The sequence below is a fragment of the Diplotaxodon limnothrissa genome, linkage group LG6, assembly GCF_057381915.1.
Source record: "Diplotaxodon limnothrissa isolate DT_005_m linkage group LG6, D_limnothrissa_male_GT1.1, whole genome shotgun sequence".
NCBI classification, from domain to species: Eukaryota; Metazoa; Chordata; class Actinopteri; order Cichliformes; family Cichlidae; genus Diplotaxodon; species Diplotaxodon limnothrissa.
This window is the reverse complement of record NC_140601.1, coordinates 32,338,392-32,365,565: the sequence shown is the minus strand read 5'-3', so window position 1 is coordinate 32,365,565 and position 27,174 is coordinate 32,338,392. Positions and strand designations below refer to the sequence as shown.

At 40.8% G+C, this 27,174-nt stretch overlaps 1 protein-coding gene across 2 annotated transcripts in view; it reads left to right on the top strand.

Moving 5' to 3' along the window:
* The window catches only part of mxi1 (max interactor 1, dimerization protein), a 33,538-nt gene extending 24,155 nt beyond the window's left edge, over positions 1–9,383 (top strand). For both annotated transcript variants that reach the window (XM_085355026.1, XM_085355027.1), the window contains exons 4-6: positions 5,804–5,918; positions 7,948–8,146; positions 9,044–9,383. In XM_085355026.1, the coding sequence (XP_085211152.1) occupies positions 5,804–5,918; positions 7,948–8,146; positions 9,044–9,207 (478 nt within the window). In that variant the 3' untranslated portion in view covers positions 9,208–9,383. The remainder of the gene's footprint in view (positions 1–5,803; positions 5,919–7,947; positions 8,147–9,043) is intronic.
* The last annotated feature ends 17,791 nt before the right edge of the window (positions 9,384–27,174 follow it).

The following is a 27,174-nucleotide window of genomic DNA, read 5'->3' as shown; positions in this document are numbered from 1 at the left end:
TACACATTCAATGCTTTGTTTTTTGTTTTTTTTTAAATATTTTTATTGAGAGACAAGTGTACAGTAGTTTACAATGACAACACAATCTGTTCCCCTCACATATTTTTTAGTTTTTCTTACATGAACAGACACAATAACACACACACAGGCACATCTACACACACGCTTAAGTAAACAAACAAAACAAAACCTAATAAGAAACCCAAAACAAACACAAACCCCAAAAGGGGGAAAAAAAAAAAAAGAGGGGGGGGGGGGAAGAGACATGATATTAATCAGCTGGTAGAGCGTTTAATGACTTGCAATAGTCCACGAAGGGGCCCCAGATAGAATAAAATTCTCTGTATTTGCCCTTCGCCACAAGGCCTATCTTTTGCAATTTAAGAGATGACATCACATCTCTAAACCAAAAAGAAACTGAAGGTGGCTTTGAAGATTTCCAAAGGAGTAAGATGCAACGTCTAGCCAAAAGTGATGTAAAGGCTAATATTTTGAAGTGTGTAGGGTCGGTTAGACCAGTGTTGACTGGAAGCCCAAAAACAGCTAGAAAAGGGTCCATGCAGATTTGGGTCCCAAGAGCTTTGGAAAGAATAACTGAATACTGACTCCAGAAGCCATGGAGTCTTGGGCACAGAAAGAACATATGGCCTAGGTCACATGGGGTGGCATGACATCTCTCACACTGATCCATCACTTGTGGGTAAATCTCAGACAGACGAGACTTTGAATAGTAAACCCTGTACAACACCTTGAACTGGATGAGTTGTAACCTGGCACAGGACGTACTATAACGGACATTGGATACTGCTTTCTCCCATTGCTGATCCGAAAAAATTATTCCTAACTCCTGCTCCCAAGCCCCCCTAATTTTAGCAACGGAATGGACATTTAAATCCATAAGTTGTTTATATATTAAAGATATAATTGACTTCTTATTGGGTTTAAGGGATAAGAATTCCTCCCACGGTTGGACATTTGGGAGAAGAGGGTAGGAGGGGAAGAGAGCAGAAGTGCAATGCCGTGCCTGAAAATAACGGAATAGATTGGTAGCCGGAAGATTTGTTTCTGAACACAGGTCTAAAAAAGTTAAGAAAGTGCCATCTTTATAGAGATCTTTAAATGTATTAATACCATGACGCTTCCACTGTACATAGGTACCATCAATGAGGCCAGGAGTAAACAGATGGTTCTGCGTGATGGGCATGTGTACTGACGCAGAGATGTACTTAAAATGACTCCTGAATTGTGACCAGACCCTTAGACTAGACTGTACCACGGGATTTTGGGTGAAATGAGAAGGCTTAAGTGGTAGTGGAGAGAATAATAAAGCTTCTAAGGATGAGGAAGTGCACGACAGGCGTTCCAGTTTGCACCACAGCAGGTCTTGAGATTCAAGCCAATGGGTCAATTTGTGAACATGAGAGGACCAATAGTAAAATAAAAAGTTAGGCAAGGCAAGACCACCATCAAATGTCAGTCTCTGTAATAATGATTTCCTCACCCTGGGGTGTTTCCCTCCCCACAAAAACGATGTAACTAGCTGGTCTAACTTTTTGAAAAAAGATTTAGGTAAAAATATAGGAATACTCTGAAACAGAAATAACAATCGAGGCAAAATGTTCATCTTTACAGCATTGATCCGACCAATTAGGGACAAAGGTAGCGATTTCCATCTCTGAAAATCTGATTGAATTTGAGTCATTAAAGGGGAGAAATTGGAAGAGTATAGAGAAGACAAAGTACGAGTCATGTTAACTCCCAAATATTTAAAGCCAGCAGGGCTAAGTCTAAAAGGAATGTCAGATTGTTTAAGTGTAAGACTTAAAGAATTTATGGGGAAACATTCACTTTTAAGAAGATTTATTTTGTAACCTGACAGAGAGCCGAACTTGTTTAGTAGAGACACAATCGATGGTATGCTAGATAAGGGATCAGAAACATATAGAAGCAGGTCATCTGCATATAAAGACAATTTTACGTCAAGGCCTGACCGGGAAATACCACGAAAATGAGGAAGGGCCTTCAAAGCTACAGATAGGGGTTCAATTACAATAGCAAAAAGTAGGGGGGACAGGGGGCAACCCTGTCTCGTCCCGCGTGACAATGAGAAGTAGCCAGAGGAAACACCATTTGTATAGACACTGGCTTGGGGTGCCCTGTACAACAGTCGAATCCATGAAATGAATCTGTCCTTGAAACCAAATCTTTGCAAGACCGCAAAGAGAAAGCTCCACTCTACACGATCGAAAGCTTTCTCAGCATCAAGTGAGATAACTACTTCTGGATTAGTGGTTGAGTGTTGGGAAAGAATGACATTCAAAAGCGTGCGGACATTAAAGAACAGCTGGCGGCCTTTAATAAAGCCATTCTGTTCATCTGAAATAATAGTAGGAAGAACCTTTTCAAGGCGAATTGCTAAAATTTTAGCCAAGACTTTAACATCAACATTCAGCAGTGAAATAGGCCTATACGAGGTGCAAGACGTAGGATCCTTACCCTTCTTTAAGAGAATAGTAATTAGTGCTTGAGACAATGTAGGGGGCAATAGACCACGTTCAAAAGATTCATTATACACTGAAAGAAGTAGTGGGGCTAACTTGTCTATAAAAGTTTTTAAAAATTCAACTGAAAACCCGTCAGGTCCTGGTGCCTTACCATTGTGCATGGTCTTGATTGCATGCACAATTTCATCCAGCCTAAGAGGGGCATCTAATTGTTCAGCTATAACAGGATCGACAGTGGGCATTGTAAGACCGTTAAAAAAAGAATCCATCTCTGAGGCGTCAGCAGCAGATTCAGATTCATATAGGGAGGAATAGTACGTCTTAAACACCTCGTTTACTTCCTTTGAATCAGAGACCGAGTTGCCTGCCGCATCTTTAATTTGGGAAATTAATCGAGACGAGGCCTGACGTTTTAACTGATGGGCCAAAAGCCTTCTGGGCTTATCACCATATTCATAATAAGTCGCACGCGCACGAAGTAAAAGACGTTCAGCATCTGCCGTAGAAAGTAAATCAAATTCAGTCTGCAAGTCAAGTCGTCTTTTATGCAAATCGGGAGTGGGACTGTCAACAACCTGTCTATCTATGTCACAAATTTGTGTAGTCAAAGTTTGAAGTTTGGCTTTGTGGCTTTTAGTGGAATGGGCAGAGAAAGAAATTATTTGCCCACGCACATATGCCTTAAGAGATTCCCAAAGCAATGACCTCGTAACAGTATTGCTGTCGTTAAACACCATAAATTCATCAATTGCGGATTTGATAAAGGTAACAAACCCCTCATCCGAAAGCAACAAAGAGTTAAATCTCCAGGGTGAGGAAAAAGAGGACTGGGCTATGAGCTTGATGTCAACGCTAAGTGGTGCGTGATCGGAAATGACAATAGGATGATATGTAGATGACAGTACTTTTGGAATAAGGGAACCGTCCACAAAAAAATAATCAATCCGCGAAAAGGACTGATGTACCTGAGAAAAGAAAGAGTACGCTCTGGCAGTAGGGTTAGAAAACCTCCAGGGATCTACAAAACCATTCTGAAACATAAACTCAGAAATAGACTTGGACATAGAGGATTGGGTCAGGGTCCGAGGATTCGAACGATCTAAGGCAGGATCAATAACACAGTTTAGGTCACCACCCAATATCAAAAGATGAGTATCAAGGGAAGGGAGACTACTCAAAAGTGCATCTGTAAAACCTGGATTATCAAAATTTGGCGCATACACATTGACTAAGAGGACGGGTACATTGTACATGGTGCCTACAACAACCAAATACCTCCCGTTTTTGTCAGCTTTAATCTCAGAGGCTGTAAACTGTACCCTTCTGTTTATTAAGATCGCCACCCCCCTGGCTTTTGAATTAAACATTGAATGGAAAGTATGACCCACCCATGGGCACCTGAGCCTAAGATGATCCCGATCTCGCAAATGGGTCTCTTGCAAAAACATTACATCACTCTTTAAACGTTTAAGATGCGTAAATATTTTAGATCGTTTAATTGGGCTATTCATACCTTTGACATTCCAAGTTAAAAATCTAATACCACTATTGCCTAAGGACTGACCTGAAGTGCTGATCATTGCAGAAAGACAAAAGAGAAAATACTTATTTCTTCACCCCCAAAGAAAGAACAAGTGGGAAAAACACACTCACACAAACACACAACGCAAACCCACAACAACAAAAGTACAGCTTCAGAATAAAAATAATAATAACACGTCAAACACACCCACCCGCCTCCCCCCTGCACAGCAAAAGCCCCCATCCCCAAACGACGGAGACGGCAGTGCACGCTCCCACCCGGAGCAATCTGAACAAAAACGCTCCCGACTACGAAACGAACCGTGTCAAACCAAAGCTCCAACAGAGTCTTTTCTCAATAGATTAAAAGGCACAAATAAAATAAAAATAACCCAATTATATTTTACTATTAGACAGGTAAAACAAAACAAGTGTTTGGCAGAGTAACAAACTTAGCTTACCACAATGATGTTTGGATTAGGATCATACGCTATTTCAAACAGACAAACATTGTCCTGCTATATCTTTTATCTTGTGGTTATTGTCTTAATATATTCCTTGGCCTCATCTGGCGAGACGAAGTCGCGCTGCATTCCTTGATAAGTGATCCGTAGTCTTGCCGGATAGAGGATCCCAAATCGGACTCCCTGGATGCCGCGAAGCTGGCGACGGACCTCATTGAAAGCCGCACGGGCCCGCGCTGTCTTAGCGGTGTGGTCGGGGAACACAGAAATGGTCATATTATTTATCTGCACTCTCTGCAGCTCCCTGGCCTTCTGGAGAATCCTAGCACAGTCCGCGTAATAGTGCAGCCTCACAACCACAGCACGGGGACGTTCACCGGTGTTAGGTTTGGGGGCCAAAGTTCGGTGGGCTCTGTCTACAAGCGGCTCCTTCCCAAGCTGAAATGCCTCCATCAACAGCACGGACACATCTGTAGCGGACAGGACGTTCTCCTCTGGCACACCAACAATGCGTATATTATTGCGGCGAGACCTGGACTCCAAATCCTCGCATTTATTCTCCAATTTGGCCAACTCCTTTGACATCGCATCAACTTTGGCTTGGAGGTGGACAATATCATCTGTACATGTGGAGAGAGACTGCTCCATCCCCGTAACCGTGCTCCTGAGGCCAGCGAATTCCTGCCGCATGGTAGTTATATCTGAGGAAAGGTCCGTTTTTAGTTGCTGTATGTCGGACCTGATAGACGTGAGATTCTCCGCAAACGCTGCCGTCAGTTCCTTTTTAAACAGTGATGAAATTTCTTCACGAAGTTCAGAGAGGAGTTCAGCCTTCGTGAATTTTTCCGTATCGACGAGCGGCGTGTCGGGTGACCCAGGCCGTGGCGAAGTTTTACCACGAGGCGGGGATGCAGTGTTAGCAGCAGGCCGCAAGTTCGGCTGAGAGGTGCTTGCGCTCTTATTAACCTTACGCGACATTGTAAACACAAAAGGCAAAAACAGTCTTGTCTCAGAACTATACAAAAAGAAAAAAACCCGTCAAAATGTGCCTGGAAATGCTAGATAATAACTAGACTCTGCAGGAGCTACGCTCGGTGCGACCTACGCCATAGTCACATAAACCGGAAGTCAGAAATGCTTTGTTTAAAGAACTCCCCCAATCTGCATGAACTTGCCTGAGGCTATTGAACAAGACAAACAACTACCACACTGTATTTCATGTTTTGCTGTATACACAGCCGCCCTGCCCTATTGTTCCTTTTTTATTTATCTAATTATGCTTTTGTTTCCTCTTTGTTACTTTTTCCTTTGTAGACGAGCTCACCTGCGGCTGTGTCTGGAGCGGTTGAAGGCCCTCATACCCCTAGGACCTGACTGCAGCCGTCACACTACCTTGGGCCTGCTCAACAAAGCCAAAGCACACATAAAGGTACATATGATTACCCAGCTCTTAGCTAAAGCTGGTCCTGTTTTTTCTTTTTCTTTTTTTTTGTGATAAACAGAACAAAGAAACTGCAAGCTTTAATGATAATGATATTAATGACGATGCCTTTCTGAAGGTTTTTAAACTGAGTGGTTACCAGCTGACTATGAAAACCTTATTATTCATTTGGTCAGAAAAAAAAAATGAGGAAAAGAAAGGGTGCAAATTACCAAAGACTCACAAGTTGGTGCCTCATGATTGGGTTAAAAATATGCGAAGAGAGATTTTTCAAAGGTTAATGAGCATCAGTGCTCATGCAGAGCCAGTCCTGTTGGTGTCCTCTGAGAACCAGCCCCCATTTAGACAGATTTCTGAATGAGATGTTAGATAGTGTTGTGTGGCAAAGCATTTCAGTTGAACTTGCCTGAGAACGGTCAGTCCGTTAAGTATTTTGGCCCGAGTAATTTGATGTTGTCTTGGGTTCAACATCAGGCTTCTTGTGGTGTAACTGGTTCTAGACTGGGCACTCAATTACGGATCAGTGGGAAAAAGGTATTCAAAGCAGGTGCCAGAAAGGACTTTTTTCCATTTGGAGATGCACTTAAAATTAAGCCTGAAACCCACTGCTATTTTCTGGGACATATTTTCTTTAAGCATTGGCTCAGAAAGACGTCTGCTGTTTGAAGAATGCCATGATCATGAAGGAAAATACACCATCACACACTTTCACCTGCAAAGGGCCTCAGAAAATGACCGAATATTCACCTGATGTAAAATTCTGTTCAGAACTTGTGGACTGGAGAACTTCTCCCCCCCCCAAAAGAAAACAAGGCTTTGTGCCAGTTATTCAAATGAAGGGTTGTTAGATAGATCACTGAATAATTTGAAAGGTGAAAGTATTAGGACATGGTGTGTCATGTCATTCGTCACACATGAAAAAATATTTTGCTTGGAAAGACCAAACTCGTGTTTACCTTTATGATAAAATGAATCCACAGTAATTGTGCAGGCAGTGTAACACTTCACACTTTGTTATCCACTTTAAAAGCAGGCATGTGACTGCCTGAGAGTGAGCAGTCTGTAAGGGGAAAGCGAGGCATAGCATGCACTCACGTAACAGACAGGACATGTACAAAGGCGATATTGTTGTTGAGGTGGGCCTCCGCCAGCTCTGCCGCTCGCACTTCTGCTGCTGCTGTCAACTTGAGTCTCTTCATCGCTTATTGATGGCCTATTGTTTTGGTCTGTCGCTGGGAGTCACGCTCATTAATGTTGGCACCCATGACATAAGGCTGCAAGGTTACATCACAATGTGGCTGTATCGGGCCCTGCCACGGCCTTCATTTGTATCATAATGGTGCAAGGCGTAAACAAGCCGACACGGTGTAAACAAGACAGGTGAGGAAAATCATTTAGGGGTGTCGTCGCTGACAGCAGGAAAATCCGAGGGGACAAACTTGTTTAATTTGCTGAATACTAAAGAGCTTCTGGGGCATTGTCCATGTGTTTGTTCACACCCTTTTATGGAGGCTCGATGGCTGTGAATTCTCTGGACAATTACCTTTTCTGTTCTCACATGGGCTCAATCTGACACCAGAGTTTGTGGGGAGCTGGCGGAGAAAAGTCCGTTTAGTCTGAGCCCATTGATTCAGACATTTGTGTTCTCACATGAATGTATGAAAAAGGCCTGTTTCTTTGCTGGCTATTCATTTGTCTAACCTCTTTTCTCAGCATTATTTTTATGAGGCTTTCCTCTTGCTTACACACTTAACCCTCCTGTGCGTTCTCCAGGATATTGGCAAGCCTTGAAAAGCAATGAATTAATTTACAAGCTAGTAAGACTTCAGAAAGTATTAACAAGGATCGAGTTTCTTTTGCAAAGCAGCTGAATGTCTTTCTTCCTCCCTGTCATAGACAGTAAAGTTTTTTATAACTAATGATCCCTACAAGTCATGAATATGATTATTTAGCACAACACAATGTCTATAATATCTTTTGGTGAAGACTCCTCTCCTCTTCTCTTTCACCTCACCAGAAACTTGAAGAGGCGGACAGGAAGAGCCAGTACCAGCTGGAGTCTCTGGAGCGCGAGCAGAGGCACCTTCAGCGTCAGCTGGAGTTGCTGAGTGGAGGCAGTGGTGCTGCAGCCCAGAACAGCCCAGGGGAGGGAGAGAGGATACGCATGGACAGTGTGGGCTCCACCCTCTGCTCCGACCGCTCTGACTCTGATCAAGGTATGTAAGGTGGCATGCATGATTTTTAATTAAGCATCTACACGGCTATCAAAACATGTTTTCACACATGGATAAATTCACAAGGGTATTAGCTGCGCTCCGCTATCTGCCATCACAAGGACTTTACAATAGGGGGCCAGCAGGTTAAAAAACAGCTCATTTCTAGTATGAGTACACTGGACATTTGTGCTCTCACATGCACCTCTGTCATGACTGCAGTGCATGTGTGAAAACAGCTAGAGCCTCCAGCTGCTGTCGGTCTAATTTTATAGCACTGAGGTTGGGTTGGTCAGAGCTCCTCTGAGACTGCATGTCGAGGTGCTGATGAAGGACATCAGATTTAAAATGCAAAATGTTTCCTGAACTGAAGCAAAACCAACATGGTGTCTGTTTGTTTGTAACGATGTCAAGTATGAGGGACATGTTTTCCTTTGTATTTTATGTTAAAATGACTCTAACCTAACAGAGAAGCATTAAAGCCATCATTAGTGTGTCACCCTGGTTGTGAGGTGACAATTTTAACCACTGAAAATGAAACTGACTACAATCTCCTTTCTTTTCATATTCTGTATTTTTGTTTTCATAAAGTGCTGTGGCACAAGCCAGATACTGTGTAAGATACTGTGTCATCATACAGTACAGCATGTTGCTGTATAAGTAAGGCTTTTCTCTAAGATATTGTATCTTTAAAAAACTCCAAAACAAACAAATTTCTGGCACCGCTTTTATCCAAAGGAGAAAACAACATGGCAAACAATATAAAACGTAGGAAGTTTCTTAAAATATCCAGAAATAAAGTATCAGCAGAGAATAGTTTTCTTAATAATCCTCAATGAAAGTGGAAATATGTTAAATTGATCTGTTCTTCTCCCCTTTCATCATTTTTCCATCCTACAGAGGAGATTGAGGTGGACGTGGAAAGCACGGAGTTCTCCCATGGAGAGCTGGACAGTGTGAGCACAGCCAGCACCAGCGACCTGGACGACCACAGCAGCCTCCAGAGCATGGCCAGTGATGAGGGCTACTCCTCCTGCAGCGTCAAACTTGCCTTCTCCTCCTAGAGCCCCGCCCCACCGACGTGACCATCACATTCCTGCCAAACTCGCCTGCCCTCCCATCTGTTATATCCATCCAGCCATGCCTATGAAACACACACATCCAGTCTCATCTCCGATGACTGGCACGCACCCAGCTAATAGTGTCCCCCCTTTGCTCCCAGCCTTTTTTTTTTTTTTTTTTTCTTCTTCTTTTTGCCCCACGCTTCCCCTCCACGCTGCTCAACCCACTTTCGGAGGCGTTCTTTCTCGCCTCTGAACTTTGAACCGCTCCGACCAACACTGACACCAGGGACCCAGACACAGACTGCCAATTGGTTCAAATCTTATTTTAAAAGGAGGAGCAGAGACGTAGACATCATCTTGAAGTTTGAAGCCACAACATAAAATTAACTGTTGATTTTTATCTGCTATTTCCACACACCTTTAAAATCCCCAAATGTATTTCAAATTACACAGCCCCAAATATGACTAAAATGCTCTTTAATTAATATAATTGTCTGTTTGGTTCTGTCTAATGTGGGTGTTTGCCTATATCTTATTATTCTGGCGTTGGGCCTGGCTAAATCTGGACTGGATTGAGGCTGAACTTTGCCATATCTACACAGCTCGTCCCCGCAGCCCTGAATTTCTTCCTCGTCTTATCGAGGTTTTTCTTTTCTTTTCATATTACCTGTGCTCTACACCACAGAAGCTCTGACCCTTGAATTGGTGCTATTGTGAAATAAACCCACCAACCAACCAATGGGGGAAGCAGATCAGATCCACCACTAAGCTTTTAAAGCGAACAAAGCGCATCTGTTGTGATTGTTTCCGACCACACACGGAGGAAAACAAGCCACAAAAACGGAGGGAAAAAAATAAGAAAACATTCCTGTCGGATGTGGGTGCTCAGTGCATTTTCAAAGAGTGGAAATTGTAACTTTGTGTGTGTGTGTGTGTGTGTGTGTGTGTGTGCGTGTGTGTGTTTTGTTTTGGTTTCTTTCCCCTCGACAAGCAGCTACTACAAGCTATCCTGCACTTATCTACTTTAGAGCTGTCCATAGAAATGGCACAAACCAAGAAGGAAGAAACACACACACACAAAAACAACAGCAACAAGGGAAAAAAATCCAAACTACAAGCTTTGGAACAGATGTCCAACTTCTCTCCAGCAGTAACAAGCAATAACTCCTGCAGTTTTTTGTTTCGTCAGTTTGAACTCCTTCCCGTTTTTTGTTTGTTTTTTTTCTCCCTCAAGACTCATGTGACCGTCCACATTTTTTTTTTTTTTTGTACATACAGATAGCTTAATAAATAAAACTTTAAAAATGAGTTCAAAAAAAGTAGTGCTTACAGATAGAACTATTGCCTCTGTTGCTGTTTGACCTGTGTTTATTGTGCATTTTTAAATTGAAAGTTTAGAACAATTTTTATCCTCCGATAAAATTTGCTGATGGAAACGTTCAAACGCTACCCTCTCTGTCCCCGCTCCCCGCCCCGAGGAGGTAAAAGGAACGATATCCTCGATAGAAACAGTAGAACGACTTTCCATCCAGTTGTAAACAGTGATCTAAAATGGCATTTGTTGGAAAATGCAGACTTTGTTTCTCACTGTTTTCTTTTTGTTTTTGTTTTTTGTTTGTTTTTTTAATCAATTAGACAGTTTTTATTCTCTTGTTTGTGAATGGCGGTTTAAGTAAAAAGAAAAAAAATATATTATATGGCATTCCAATGGTGGTCAGGTGATCTGTGGAGGGAAAGTTTGAAGTGTTGGAAAAAGAAAACGGGTTGTATGATGTCAATGTACTCCATCCCTACTCCACCGGCATTAAGAATTGCACTTCGGCTGCAGTTCGCTTTGTTTTTCTTTACCACTGTCGTGTTGCGCTGCCAACCATTATTTTGTGTGTGAGAGAAAAAAAACTAAGAATATGATGAATATTTATTCTGCAATCCCTCAAAGAACACACAATGGGGAGAAGGTTAACTTATTTTGTTTCTGTCTTATTTTACTCTTCTCTTTGATGTTTATTCCTCACTCCTTATTTTAAAAAAATGTATATTTTATGGATTATTGTTAAGGTTTGTTTTTTTTTCTTTCTATTTTTTGCCGGGTGGGTGGGAGAGTGGTTAAGAAAATGTAGCCATTTTTTTCGTTTTCATTTTTTTGCTGTTTTATTCAATGGACACTTGAAATGTAATTGGCCCGTAAGCTGCTCCTAGTGCTGAGCCTCGCCTGTTTAGAGTCACCAGCCTTGTTCGGGGCTGACTCCCCAGCCACACACCAGGCCTGTGAGGAGCATCACAGACCTGAAACAGGAGCACAGGCTGAACCTTTATACCCATTCTGCTGTCGCAAGGTGAAATGCTCTCGACTTTGTTTCTGGGTCTGTGCTGAGGGGAGCTAATTCTGCACAAGACTCACCCATAGCCAAGACTTTACTGGCAAATATTGAGCCGGCTGCTATGAAATAAAAGGGGTCTAAAACTCCGCTTTCCTCTATTAGGAGGATTGTAGTCTCTATTAGACTTGTTTTAGTTGACAAAATGTGTCTTACATTTACAACTCCTCCGACTGAGGATTTAAAGAAATAAAAACACAAAAGAACAAAACCTTCGGTTTCTCTGATGGACATCGTTACGGTGTAGAGTTCGACATGTACGCTCTTTGCGGAGCTCTGTTGAGGTTGTTGGACTTGGCACTAAATCAGAAAGTCACCACTTTTGGTGCTCAGATATTTAAAAAAAAAAAAAAAGCCAAAACCACCTCAGAACACCTCAGTGTCCTCTCTCTTTATCTCTTTCTCTCTCTCTGTGGAGGACAGTTTACATTTATTCTGCCCCGTTTTAAGTTATTACCTTTATCTGATCTTTGTTTCTGCTTTCTTCTTATGTTGGTTTTATGAAACTGCACTGCTGACACGACAAAGGTCTCAGTGTTCTGCGACAAATGAATTTCTCTTCTTGTTCAGACCTCGATCAGTTCTTTGCAGTGTTTTAACCTGCTCACACAGTACACAATGTTGTGTTTTACTATGATGGGACAAACTGAGTGTTTATCACAAAATGTGTGTCATTTTGTCCCACGTTGTAAAATGCTGAGATGCGAGATGATTCCAGGACGGGTTAAAAACAAAAACAACACTAAAAGAACTGGTTTTACTGAGGCCAGGTCTGTCCTCACTCATGTGAGTCTACTATGTGTGTGTGCATGGGTGTATGTATGTGTGTGATCTCTGTGTTCTTACTAAAGCTGAGCTTTAGAAAGGCACCTAGTCCATGACTAGTCTGCACAGATGTCAGTGGGCTGTTTGCCACTTTGATACTCAGTAAATATCACACTTCTGAAGGCTGTTTGTCATTTTTTAAAAAAGACAAGCTCTCCAGCGTACGATGCAAAAACAAGATGTTCAGTCCAGTGCAGAATAGTCCTGGATCAGCTGATTGAGAGGTCTGACAAAACATTTCTGGCCATGCTGCAAAATTCATTAGCATATCCTCATCACAAAGTTGTATTTTTACCTGTGTTTAAGGTTTCAGTGGTGGTTAGGGGACAGCTTGGCCAGAAGTGCACCAGCCCCGTGAAGTGGAAGTTGCAGTGTCCTTTGACACCAGAGTGGAGTGGGGTTTTACAGTCTCTCTCAGGGGGTTGATTTGAGCAAACGGGTCCACGAAGTCAAGTTAGCCCAACCAAACAAGCAGTCCCAAGTGCAGTAGGGAGCCCTCCTGTTGTTCTGAACCTGTGGCCATCCTTTGTAAAACATGCACTCTGATGACGATTCTAGCTGTGTAAGTTGATGATGCAATACTTAAAATAAAAACGCCAAGATTTTCAAACCTGAAGGACTGAACCGAGCTTTTAATACTGTGAAGTGTGTCACTGCTGAATGTATTGTAAAGCAAATGGCTTACGCCAAGTTAAATACAAGTCACCTGTTAATCACATGATTCCCATTTACCACATGTGCACAAATCTCGACAAAGCAGCAATTTTTTTTCCACAAGTGATGTGTCATTTTCATAATGAAAGAGTGTCTCTTAGATGTGACTAAGAACATAAATGTCTGAAGCCCTTTATTGGGTGGCTCGATGAATCACAGGAGTCAGAAGATAATTGTAGCAGCTCATAAAAACGAAAAGGTCTTCTACTAAAAAGCATTTCTTTTAGATTTCTCTAATTTTTATCTCTCTTCCATTAATTTAAATATTAATCAAACATCATAAGAAGCAATGATAACTCTGCTCGAACTGTTTATAGCTGACAGGCAAACAGGAATCCTTTGGGAAAAGGTTGCAAGAAGATTAGTCTACAGTTTAATGAGTCACAAGCCGAAACTGACAGAGCTCATTCATCTGCTTTGAGACCAGCTGAACCCTGAGTACTTCTGTTAAGCCGAACTAGATTATGTTGTCTCATAATCATCCAAATCAAAATCAAAGGCCTCCCCCCCCCCCCCCCCCACCTGAAATTTCCGACCTTCAGGTTGATTATTTTCCTTGATAGTCTAATTTGTAACTTGACTGCTTCTGTTTATATACATCCTTCATAAAGCCTTTTATAAACCACGTCAAACTGGATGTCTTGAAATGTGCGACAATATTAATATGAACTCTCATCATGCAAAGTGATTTTTAACAATAACTGTCAGAAAGTGATCCAGTTCAGTGATGCTGCTCAGCATCTCTTTTAGGGGCCGTGTTTTTCTAAACTGTAGAGCCAGCAGCGTACATGTGTTATAAATCTGTGACACGATGTCCATGGTTTCACAGGACTCTGGCAGGGAGAAATAGATTATGCCCCCCATCTGTAACACACTGCACTAACATCTGCTGCATGTATTATTATTCTTAGGAGATCAGAGCCTGTAAGAAACTATTCCGAAGCACGACTTCCCAAGATGTACAAAAGCACTGTGTAAGTGTGATAAGAAGATGTTCTCATGAGAAAGTCTCTGTAGCTACAGATAATCTGGGTTTTGATTAGAACTCCACATCAGCGTTTACTCCCATCGGCAGCGATGACTGTTATAAACTATAAAAGATATTTTAAAGTCAAACAACAACCTGGAAACTGTTGATGATGAAAGGACAAGCTTGTCTTTATATGTATTTGACAAAGTAGTAAAATACAAACTCTTCGCTTGCAGGTTTACTCTCATTTTTTTAAATGGCTTTTGTGAATGCATGTTGAAAATATAATGAATATAATGCCTTTCAGCTGGTCTTGCATCGCAGTAAATCTCACAGTTATCGGGCACAGCGTGTGTCACAAGAATGAAATTGCAAAAAAAGAGAAGACTCGTGTTTCTGCCCATCTTTTGAAAGACAGAACGTCCTTTCTGTCCTCCTTTTGAACTAATCTGGAACATTATGATAAAGCCATTTTGTTGTCAGTGTGGTATCTAATAGGGAGCTCTTATCAGTTTCATACTGTGCAAAATGCTGCCACCTAGAGGATAAAAGCTCAAAAATAAATAAAATTTCAAGTTCAGCTTTCTGATCCTTTCATTACACGCACCGATTGAATATATAATTTTGTGAGACAACGCCAGTGCTACATATTTATATGACATTACATATCAGCACGTACACTAAAAACATCCAACATCCAATGAACAGTATTATCTACTAACTAAGATTTTTTTACATTTAAACTTCTTTTCTTTTTTAAATAATTAGACGTGCGTACACAGTGGATTTGAAACCACACAGTCAAGATGTGACTGAAGTGAAGACTTTCAGCTTTCATTCAGGGTGTTTTGCTTTAAATGTTTACAACATATTAAAGAAAAATAGGATGATAATGCCCGACAGACACTATGGGCAAATCAGGTAAAAAAACAAACAAAAAACCCCCCCACAATTCTCTAAATCTAAGCATTTATCTCATGTACGCATTACAGAGGTTACAGTGATAAATGAAGTCAGCCTAGAGATCACAGTGAGACATAATCTTGGGCTATACAGACTCTTTAGGCACTATTTTCTAATCTTGGATATTTATGATGCTGTTTAAACTCTGTGTTTGTGAGGGGCAGCCAATCAGAAGAAAGAAGACCCAGATGTTGTTTATTATATTATGGTCAAATAGAAGCATGGAAAAAACAGCAATTTTGAATTCAGTGAAGTCTAGCATAGCACCAACCACCTGGTGGCACAAGAGGCTTGAAAATAAGCAAAAACATGGAAGGGGTGAAATTGCAGCACTGTAACCTGTGGTTGCAGAGTGGATTTAATATGTGTGTTAATAAATGTGCATTGTCCCTTCTTTTAACAAATAAGTGTATCAAAGAAAGAACTATTTTATATCCTGTTACGCTACTTTCTGGCTTTTGTTATTTCTCTGGACCCTGGTATGGCCTGAATCTGCCTCTGCTGCTCTCTGTTTGATTTCCTGCCTGTGACTTCAATGAAAGAAACCTTGGTTCTTTTTTTGCACCGCCGTGCATTTACCCTTGCTTTTAGGTTAATAAAATAGCAAATTTTTAATAACCTTTAGCTACTAAGTCATTAGCTGTCGTTATTAGAATATTAGTGAGGCTTTTGCAAGTCTTCTGGTATAAATGTTCTTAACTTTCCCAGCTTCTTAAACACCATCCACTAAGGTTAAAGGTCATCTTTACTTAACTATTGTCTCTTGTGCTCTTATTGTCCTTTTACTTTTATTGTTGTACTTTTTTTTATATACATTGTTTCTGTTTCAATGGCATTTATTTTCTTATTGTTAAGCACTTTGTGCAGCATGGTCTGTCTGGAAATGTGCTATATAAATACATTTGACTTTGACCTTGACCTACCTATAACAGTGATGTTTGTAATGTCATTTAGTCCTTGTGTATCTAAAGGCAACGTTCATACTTCTTACAAATTCAGCATTTCAGGCTTTAGAGTTTAACTTTCTTTTGAATCTAAACTAAAAACAGGACCCAGAGAGAGCCTGCAGTGAGCCTATAGTACTGAATCAACACGTCGATTTTCCTCTTTTGAACCACTGGGCTGCACTCAAGTATTAGATATTTCACAAATAAACACTTTGAGCCACTACGTGAGCCGAGGGCTACAAAGATGTTCTTTTACTGTGTATGATAGGGCAGTGTGTTGTGTTTTCCGGTCTGATCTGCAGTAAAAATCACAGATTAGAGCATTTCTGAATTGAACTTCTTCCTCAGAAAACCAGAAAATCAGTCTACTTCATAATAAAACTGAAACAATTTCATCCTACACAATTTTCACAATAATTTTTGTTTATCAAAAGCAAAGTGATACCTTTGCGAACGATAACACGGTCCTATTAACAGTCATATTTTTTATGTTTAGTGGCTGCTTGTAAAAAACACTTTAAAAACAGTTCAGTCCTCTAAGCTGACAATCAAAAACCTAAACTTTACTTAAAAAGACAAAAAAACTTGTGAATCAAGAATTAGAACTCAGTAGTTCTCAGCCCGCCATTGAACGAATATCAAAAAGCTGACTTTCCACTAAGATGAGGGTTCAGCAGTGATGAAGGATATCACGACTTAGTCATTATGTGCTGCACTTGAATCTAGATGGTGCATCAGATTTAACGGATTTCATCATCTGACGTAGTAGCGCTTGATGATTGGCCAGAGACTGATTATACCTGAGTCACCACGTAAAAGAGCCGCTGGTGCCGACAGTTTTCTGTCGTTCTGGAGCTGAAACTGAGTTTAAAGAGTCTGTCGAAATGAAGCAAATATCCCAGAGACAGATGCTGGAATCTTATTTTCAGCCATTAACGCCAGTTTGTCTAACGTGTGAACCATACGCTTGTGAATTAAAAAAATAAATAAAAGTGTGACTTTTGGAAGCCGTGATTTTATTTCCAAGTGGCTTGCACTTCAGTCAAGGTCACATCTTACTCCCATAACACCAGAGGTCCTTAAATTTTGTGGCAAGACATAAGAGAGAAGGGTTGTAGTGAGGAATATCAAAGGAGGGGCTCTGCTCTACTTTCACTCCCCTCATGACTCATACTCTGGACCTCATCTCCATATTGTAGTTGTTCTTCACCCCCCCACCCCCTCTTCCATTGCTGAGAAGCAAACCCAGGCCACCAATTACTGCACTGAGAGAGCACCAGTGGGAGTCCATGGGGGATTATGAGGAGGTAAAAGCAAGAAGGCCATCGGGGCTGAGTGTGTGGAGATATGTTGGGGGTGGGGTTGCAGAGGGGTTCCTCCGGTGATGAGCATGAGTCATCATCCCCACAGCGCTTGGGCTTCTGACATCACAGCAGCCTTATCAGAGGAGGAACGCAATTCCCCACAAATGTTTTTCACAGCTGATGGATGAGGCAGCAGGGGGCTGATAGCAAAACAAATTATGCATCATATCTCTGAGGCATGCAGTCAAGACCTGAGGTGCGCTATAATAAGGAGACAGATGTGTGTGTGTGTGCAGCAGAGTGTCTGTGACATCCGTTTGACAGACAGCGAGGGAAATTGTAGTTGCAGGGAGAAGGACTGGTTTCGAGGCAGGTCGACGTCATGCCCCGACCAGGCTTCAGGGCACCCAATCACGACAAGCCCCTTTCTCTCTCGCTCTCTCTGTGTCTCTGCTGTGGGTTTATTCATGCCATCAGGATTAGGAGACCCAGCAGGCACGTAGGTCCTTCCCTCAGCTCACGTAGTCCAGTCTTTTCGGTCCTCAGCCAAAGTACTGTGAAAAGCCTGAATGGAAAATTTGTGCGTTGTGACCTGTGAGTCAGCCAGACAAATGAAATCTTCAAAAGGTGTCACGGAGAATCTCGCTAAGAGTTTGTTGATCAGGTAGATGAATCTGTGGGATGAAAAGAAGCTTTGACACACTGAGAGGGAGAGTGGATAGATTTCTGAACCGTGGCTGAACAGGAGTCAAGAAAGGCTGTGAATCCTGTGAACCAAGCTAAATTTTCAGCACCGTTTATCTCCTGCAATTTTTTAAAATGCCACATGTCAACACAGATCTGGATCAGCTCTTAAAAAAGAATCACTCGTCTGCTTGGAAGCTAGGCTAATTGCTAGCTCTGGTAAAGAAAACGATGAAAACCCGTAACTTATGAACTTTTTTGTTTGCTAACAACCAGACAAACCAAACGGATCACATAGCCTCATGGAGTAGAGGTAATAAATGTGAAAAAAAAAGTTTCAGAGCAGGGGTGGAGCAACTAAATAACTCAGAGACTTAAAGATAAATAAACTTTATGCTTAACAGATGGAAATGTCTGAGAAGATGTGAACTGTCTGTAAGGCAGTTTCTTCTTGAAGGAAATTTACTTCCATTTAAGGTTTATTTGCACCTTCAGTGAAGAAACTGCAAATGGGAATTCTCTTTTATTGCAAACCCCAGAAGGGCTTTGTTACCTCTAACCTGATTCTGTCTCACTAACAGCCAAACATGAGAAACACTACACTGAAGCTTCTTCTTCTTCTTTTTTTTAGCAATTCAGCAGGTACTTCAGAAACCATCGGGCCTTGCCAACAGAAATCAAAACGAGAAGTGACAGCTGCTTCCGTCTCACCAGTGAAAACCTCGTTAAAGTGGGATCGTGGCTGGTGGACATAATCAGATCAGTCATCGATTTAATAACACAGAAGAAATGATCATGCATCACTTTCTGCCATAAAGTCTCTTTTATTACCAGCCAGACTTGTATGTGAATGCTTCTATGGCTCTTTGTGTCTGCTGAAATTTTAATTGAGAATGGCCTTCGCTTGAATTTCAGCACAGGAAGCAGAAGATGCCTCGCATGCTTTCAGATGTGCGAGACGGTGTTTTATTTCTGGTTGCTGTCTTCGTTTTCATAGAGCAGTTTAGAGGAAAAAAAGTGGATGGAAAGGACGTTTCGGGGAATTTTCCTGTCAGCACTTTCAAACCTGCTGTGCTGTAAAAAACAGAAGGCAATGCAGAAATGTAAATATGCACCAATCACTCGCTGCATCACAAAGTAGAAGTCCAAAACTGATTTGTTCAGTTTCCTGTGGAACAAAGCAAAAGTGTGTTCATGTTAAGAACTGTTGAAATATAAATCTGTTTTATGATATGATGTGCACACTTTGTTCCAGAATTAAATATTCATATTATCTCTCTGTCTCTCTGTTGCGCTGTTTGTCTATTATTATTGTTTTTGGTGTGCATTGCCAGCCTGTTCTCGCTCTCAATGCAATTATTGCTGCTTTGTGTGAGTGACAGAACTGCTTCATTTAAACAAAAGGCAGCTTTTAATGCACCTGACTGTAACATTAGTGAGATGGGACTCACTCCTGACTTGTGATTTTTTTCAGTGTGTGTGGTTAGTTTCGTGGTGTCTTCTCCTGAGCCTAACCATGTCCTGCTTTTGCCTAATCTAAAGCAGGGAAGAAGCAAAGGTATGAATGGATTCAAGGAAAACTAAAGAAATGAAAAGTGGAAGAAAAAAAACTTCACAAAACAGAAAGGTTATCACAAGATGCAAACCTACAGTGTCTAAATAGCAATATAAGCTACCATCAATCTGACCTCCTAACTGGGACTTTGTAGATCTCTAAAATTCAATTTTTCCCTCATTGCAACCAGATTACAGTAGCCAGTAAGTCAGCCAGTGCCAAAGGATAACTTGTGCGTAATAAGGTGAAGCAAGTGGCAATTGCATAACCCTTTTTTTGTTAGATCCTAATCATACACCCCAGGAGTTGCATAATTTTGAAGATGCTGGGCAAAGAAATGTCTGCATCATCTTCTTTAAGTTCAATAAATGTAAAGAAGTCCAGATGCTTTTCTTTCCAAACTCCTTAGTAGACTACGATGACCTGGATGACTGAGAACCTTCACATCTTAAATGTAATGAAACCAAATGACACCTGCCTTATGGTGCTCAAAACTCCCAAAAAATAAAAATTGAAAAACAGAAACAAAATGAAACGTCTCTTTCCAGAAATCATGTTATGAGCAGTTTCATACACAAGCTATTTTCTTCTACCAACACCTGCCAACGAAAATGAAAAAAAAAAAAGCATTAAAGATAGATAATATGTCAATTATCACAGGGAACATAATGGACACATTATTTGGTGGAGTGGACACGAGGTGCAGCTTTAAAAGAAGATCCTGGTTCAGTATTTGCCTTATGAGCATTTGTCCTCAGTGCAGTGTTGCTTCTATTCACGTCAGCTATCCGCCATCTTTGTCAGTGTTTCTTTCTGTAAGACTTGTGTCTAGTCTGGACTACTAATGCAGAGAAATGTAAATGAGCAGCAGAGGCTTGTGCATTATATGTACAACAGCTGCCACTCAGTACCTTTATTTGTGTCTCACAGCGTGGTAGATGGACAGCAATGACAAAGCTCCTCCTGTTGTGGGTCAGTAGGAAAGTCTTTGTCTGCTGGTCCCCGTCCTCCTCTTAACTCTCCTCTACCGTCTCTGTTTTGCTGAGCATCATCTCTTTAATGGTGATTGTTGCAAAGTAGCACTTTGCTGATGGAGTGATGTGTCATTTCCACTGCTGTGCCCCACACACAGGCACACAATGCCACATCGCTAACTACCACTGACACATGTGGGTGACACGCACACACACACTGCGCTGACTCCTTCACAATGTCACACAGACAGGCTGCCCTTGTTGAACACTCAAGGTTAGGTGGGAGTATTTTTGTCAAGCTGTCGTTACAATTGTGTAACTTCTTTTTGCACCTCACTATATATTTCTTTTGTAATCACCTCGTTCTTTTCCCTCCATCACGATATGTTCCTCATGATTTGTTCCTCTTGCTCTTTCACGTCTTTGTCTCTGTGTCATGTGGTGTGACATGTCGCAGTTTGGAGCCTCTGGTGAGGTGACGGCTTTTGGAGGCAGACTGCAGGGATCCAAACTCCCTGCCTGACTTATCCTTGACTGTGTCTCCTCGCCTCTCATTGCTACATTGCTCCTAATCCACCCTAAATGATTTGGTGACAGTGAAGCCCAGCAGTAAGTTGGGGCGGCTGCATAACACTTAAATGGGAAGGTCAGTCTTCCGTTTATGTGTATGTATGTATATATGTATATGTCAACGAATACATTCGGTTAGGGTTAGGTTTAAAGTTAGCTTAGCCAGTGCCTGAAGATTAATAAATATATTGATGAGGTTGCATGGCTACATGAATAAGGGTGATGTGCAGAGCTATAGAAGCTACAGAGGGATAAGGCTGATGAGTAACAGTAACAGTATTTCTTCATGCCAAGAAAGAGCAGTGAGGTGTGTGGTTGGAGTGATAGATGGGGTCAAAGTGGGAGTGGATTACATCAGGGATCTGCTCTGAGTCACTTCCTGTTTGTGATGGTGATGGACAGGTTGACTGATGAAGTCTCTGTGGACTGTGATTTTTGCAACATTGTGATCTGTAGAGAGTAAGTGAAAGGGAGCCTGGAGAGGTGGAGGTATCGTCTGGAGAGAAGAGGAATGAAAGTCATTTGAAAGGAATAAAAAGGCAGATAGTTGGAAAGGTGAACATACATGAGTTTAAATACCTGGGATCAAACATCCAAACTAACGGACAATGCACAAGAGAGGAGATTACAGGCAGGAATGTGTGGAGATGAATATCAGGGGTGATTTGTGAGAGAAGGATAGCAGCAAGAGTGAAAAGGAAGGTTTACAAGATAGTAGTGAGACCTGCTGTGATGCATGGTTGAGAGACGGTGACACTGACAAAAAGACAGGAAGTCGATGGAGCTTCCAGAGCTGAACATGCTAATATTTTCATTGGGAGTGACCAGAATGGACAAGATTAAAAATTAGTACATCAGGGAGACAGTTCAAGTTTAATGGTTTGAAGGCACAATTAAAGAGGAAAGGCGGAGATGTTTTGGATATGTGCAGAGGAGGGATAGTGGATATACTGGACAAACGATGTTGAATATAGAGCTGCCAGGAAGCAGGAAAAAAGGAAGACCACAGAGAAGACTTGTGGATGTGGGAATACAGTGAGATTTGGCAATCCCTAATGGGGTGAAATAGTAGTAGTAGAAGAAGAAGAGGAGAAGACAGCATAGCTGGCAACTTACGGTGTTAATCATACATGAGCTCAGTTTGGGTGCTTTAGTTTCAAGGTTTTGCCCTTTTGTCTGCCCACAATCAAGCTGCCGTGGCTGTCTGCAACACTGATACAAAAAAAACAGGATTTACTCACCTTGGCAAGTTAAAATAATATAATACAGTTTAGACATCTGCCAAAAGGGAAATTTTTCATTGGGGAACTTTACAAAAACTGTTTAAAAAAATACAGATAACCGTGACTAGTTATAGTTCCCCTTAACTGTCAAGGGACCTGTTTAGCCCACACAACAGTCACATGATGCTGGCATCAAGCCGGTAAACAAAGCAGAGTACTTCATAATGCACTGTATATGAAAGATGGACTTAGCTACTGGCATGTCACTTGTAGGCTTGTGAACAGAGATGGGCAGTAACGCGTTACTGTAATCCGATTACTTTATTCAAGTAACGAGTAAAGTAAGGGATTACTATTGCAAAAACGGTAATTAGATTACCGTTACTTTCCCGTAGGAACGCTGCGTTACTGCGTTACTAAAACCGTGGTTTTTTTGCGAGAATGTCTCATGACAGTGACGTAAGCAAGTGCGAAGTTCGTGGCAACAGCTGTGTGCAGATCAACAATGGAGAATATATCGAGTGCGGGAGAGAGTATGAGCGTGCAGCGTTTAAAGCGTGGAAGTACTGACCTTAGTTTGAGTTTGATTCCATAAAAAGTGACAAAAACATTAGTGTCCGTCGTGCGTGGGAAAAAAACTTCTTTTTACAGCGAAAAGAACCCCTAAACTTCCAAGCAAGCACGAGTGCGCTACGACGTAATGGGAAATTCACAGAGAAACTCGCGGATTCTTCCACTGACCGCTGCGGCACACCTGCACCAGGGTAAACCTCCGCCTACTCCACTCCTGCTTTACAGGTGAAAATAGAGCAACAGGACCGCTAGTCTTTGATGTTATTTATTTTCTGCTGTGTTTTACTTGCGTCTATTTGAAAGACTGAGTGCAAACACACACAAAAAATATTTTATGTGCTGGAATGTGCAGAAAATAGGTTTAAATATTAAACAAATTTCTTCCAGTCAGAGAATATTGCATATAATTAAATTTTTGCTTGATGCATAAAGTTAAAAGAGACTTTTCCATTTGATTACATTTTGTATGATGGGTTATGTAGAAAAAGTAGAATTGGGCTGAAAGATCTATCACTTTATCACCTGTTCAAGTTGTAAATCGTGTTTTAAAAAGTAACTAAGTAACTAAGTAATTAATTACTTTTGAAAATAAGTAATCAGTAAAGTAACGGGATTACTTTTTGGGGGAAGTAATCAGTAATTAGTTACTGATTACTTTTTTCAAGTAACTTGACCAACACTGCTTGTGAACACCTTTAGCATTATGGCCTTCACCATTTTTTTAATGGAGCCTGATGTGGCCACATTTGAATGAGAGCCCAGGATGCTAACTTAACTTGCTAACACACATACACATACTATGTTCATATGTTAATTGGCATCAGCAAATAATTGTGGAATTAATTAATTAATTAAAAACCTGGAGCATAGTTATGGTTTTATTTGCTTTGGAAAGCATCGATATCACAAACATGGTCAAGAGATCCAGGTAAGCAGTCATCACTCACCTGTAAATAAAAGCAGGCAAACCCTTAGTAATGACTTATTTATACACTACTACATTTCTAAACAAGGAATTTTTTATATTGATGGTATTGTTTTATTTTGTATTATTTTATTTGATCAGTTTTCTGCTGTTTGTCTGGGTCTGGAGCCCAGACTTCCCTCTCCCCAGCCACCTCCTCCACCTCCATGGGGACACCATGGTCTGAGATATCATCACCGGGGATCCTTCCCAGTTGGACATCCCTAGAACACCTCATCTCTGAGTATATGTATTTATATATTTATTGTTTTATTTTATTTTATTTTGTTGCTACTGGGATGTAAATGTGTTTTTTTCTGCTATGGAATTGGGCATGTTTACATGAGTGACTATAGAGACGGAGCCAACTTTGAGTGGACATTTGAAGATCTGCAGTTTCTGGCACTTTCAAACTGACTGTTTTTTAGCCCCTTGAGATTTCTGCTTAATGAAGATTAAAAACAGAAGTGAAAGAAAAGTGGGAAATATTTGCCTTGCATAAAAAAAATTTATGTGAATGCTAAAGTCACTCCCTGTTTCGGTGTAAATGCACAGTATGGACAAAAGTACTGGGACACCTACCTACCTGCTCGGCACTTGCCATGAAGCTCCCAATGCACAGTTTTTGTGCTGATCTTAATGCCAGAAGAGGTTTATAGCTCTGCAGTTACTCAGTCAGCAGAGCATTGGTGACTTTTATGGTAACTTCATATGGTCTGCCACTTCCTGACAAACACTTCCACTTTGCAAAACTGTGACAGCTGATCGCTGAGAATCTAGGAGGGATAACATTTCACAAACTTGACGTCTGAATTTAATGAGCTCTTGGAACGATTCATTCTTTCACAAATGTTTGCAACTTTTTTAAAAATTTAACACGAGAAACAAAATATAAAAAGGTACAGCCAGTCTCCTGGTCTGTGTGCTTTCATCTTCTTTTTGTGCGACTGATGATGAACGGATTAAAACAATCAGTGTGTGTGTGGTGTGTCTGAGTGTGTGGTGGTTTCACTGTGTAGGAGTGGGATAGCTCAAATGGGCAAAAGTCTTTTAGTCTTAAAGGGCAAGGCAGGCAGAGAGCAGCTGCCCTGGAGATGTCTCAGATGATAATCATCCACTCTAGTGTTGTTGACTCAGACTTTTGGGGCTTGGCAGGAAAATTGTGCAACCACAAAGCCAGTTTGGAGAACTAACAGTGCATCATATCACCCAATTTCTACTTTCTGCTGAAAGAGCTGAGATTATACACATGCTGTGTGTTTTGTTTCATTTTTGCTAAAGTTGCATTTGTAAAATTGCAAGTGAACAACCTCACAAAAATAAATGAACAGGATTCACATTTCAGATGGTAAAACTGTTTTTGGATTTTCTGTTAATAAATTATTAATATAACAAACTTCAGACTATGCATGGGATTGAAATCCCTGAAATCCCCCACAGAAGTTGATTTCTTTTAAAACCCTAAAAAAGCTTAAACTTGCTTAAAAAAAACAAAAAAATTTCCACAGTGGTGATCACTCTGCTGCTACCTCACACCTGGTTCTGCTGAGGTTGATTCACTGGTAGTGCACCTGGTTTGATTTTAATGAAATCATTTCTATGAATGCAGCTTTGTTTGCGGTGCAGTGAGTGAATGCGGGGAGGTCTGATTACACCGGCAAATATGTCAGCACTGAGACAGGAACACATCATGGAAAGCGTCAGAAACACATCATCCGAAGGCTTCTGGATTTGTGTGTGTGTGTGTGTGTGTGCGCGTGCGCGTGTGTGTGTGTGTGTGTGTGTGTGTGTGTGTGTGTGTGTGTGTGTGTGTGTGTGTGAGATTACTCATAGGATGCGGACATGAATCTGTAGACGCAGTCACATTGTGGGAACTCTTTTCACAATAGAAAATAAATAAATAAGTGATGACATTTCAACATAAAGACTCTGGTTTAAGGTCTGGACAATGTTAGGTTTAGGTTAAGGTGAAGGTAAAGGTTAGGTTAGGATTGGAAATGTTTCTGTTTGTGTATCCGAAAGATATCCAGGGGCAACAAAACGCATGTGACAATGTCTGACGACAGGACGTGGAGAGAGGATGCTGATGAGTCACCAATATTGTTGGTATGTATGACAAAACACACCAGGCACCCAGTCATGTCTCCATCTGCCTATCTCCCTTTCTCTCTGTATATCTCTATCTCTCTTGCAGCTGGCTCCCAGAACCACTACACTCCAGGCTGATTCAATGCAAGAGTAATGCTATACAAGTATAAAACAGGCATTTTCAGAGTGGTGAGCTGTTGTCACCAAAGTACTGATGTGGCTTGCTATCAAATATAACCTCTGAGATTTTTATTATAAGTCTGTAAGTATTATGGCAAAATCTATGATGGCTACAAAGCATGTTTTGGTGGGACTAAGTAATTTCACACTATTAAGCATTAATAAGGTATTAGTAAGTACTTAATTCATCATTTATATAGCACTATTCCTCCTTAGTATGCCATTTATAAATGTAGATATGTTTATCCATCTGTTACTGTTACACTATGTATCTATCACTGCCACTACATCACTGTAATAATTATAATCATAATATAATCATAATCATAATAATATATCTCTTGTTATACTAAGGAGGTATATTGTTGTATAAGTGATAAATTAAGCACTTGCTGATACCTTACTAATAATGCTTAATAGTGTGACATTATTATGAAGTGCGGCCCATGTTTCTACTATCAAATGCAGCCCAAACTAGATTTGGTAGCGCTAATGATCTGGTTGTATTTCAATGTGGTCCAACTTTACTTTAATATTGCGTAATGATAATAAGTTGAATTCAGCTGACTAACTGGCCCTTCCCAACCTAATTTACCACATAGGACATCACAAAAAGGCAGCATGAGTGACTGATAACCTTAAAAAATGTCACAAAAAATAAAACAACAGCCTAATGCTACTGTAACTTTAAGAGTGCAATGTTGAAGGCACTTATACAGTCGCTTAATGTTAACAGCACAAGTATACTGGTAGAAATGAAAAGCTGCATAAATGGGTAATGATCTCAATGCAATGAATGAATGCAGTGAGGGTACAAACAAAGCAGAAGTGGATTCAGAGTATTGTTCAGTTCAGCGACATATTAAAAAGGTCATGTAACATGAGAGCGCGATTTTCTCCGAATAACAAGTCTGGGTAAAATAAAGTGCACTGTGTTTTACATCAGCTTTTCTGTATTAAGTATCCTTTGAATATTCATTTAATTTGGATTAATTATTTGCGAGTTACAAAACTTCTGGTGATGTAGTCCAAGAAAGTGAAAAATTCTAGTGAGC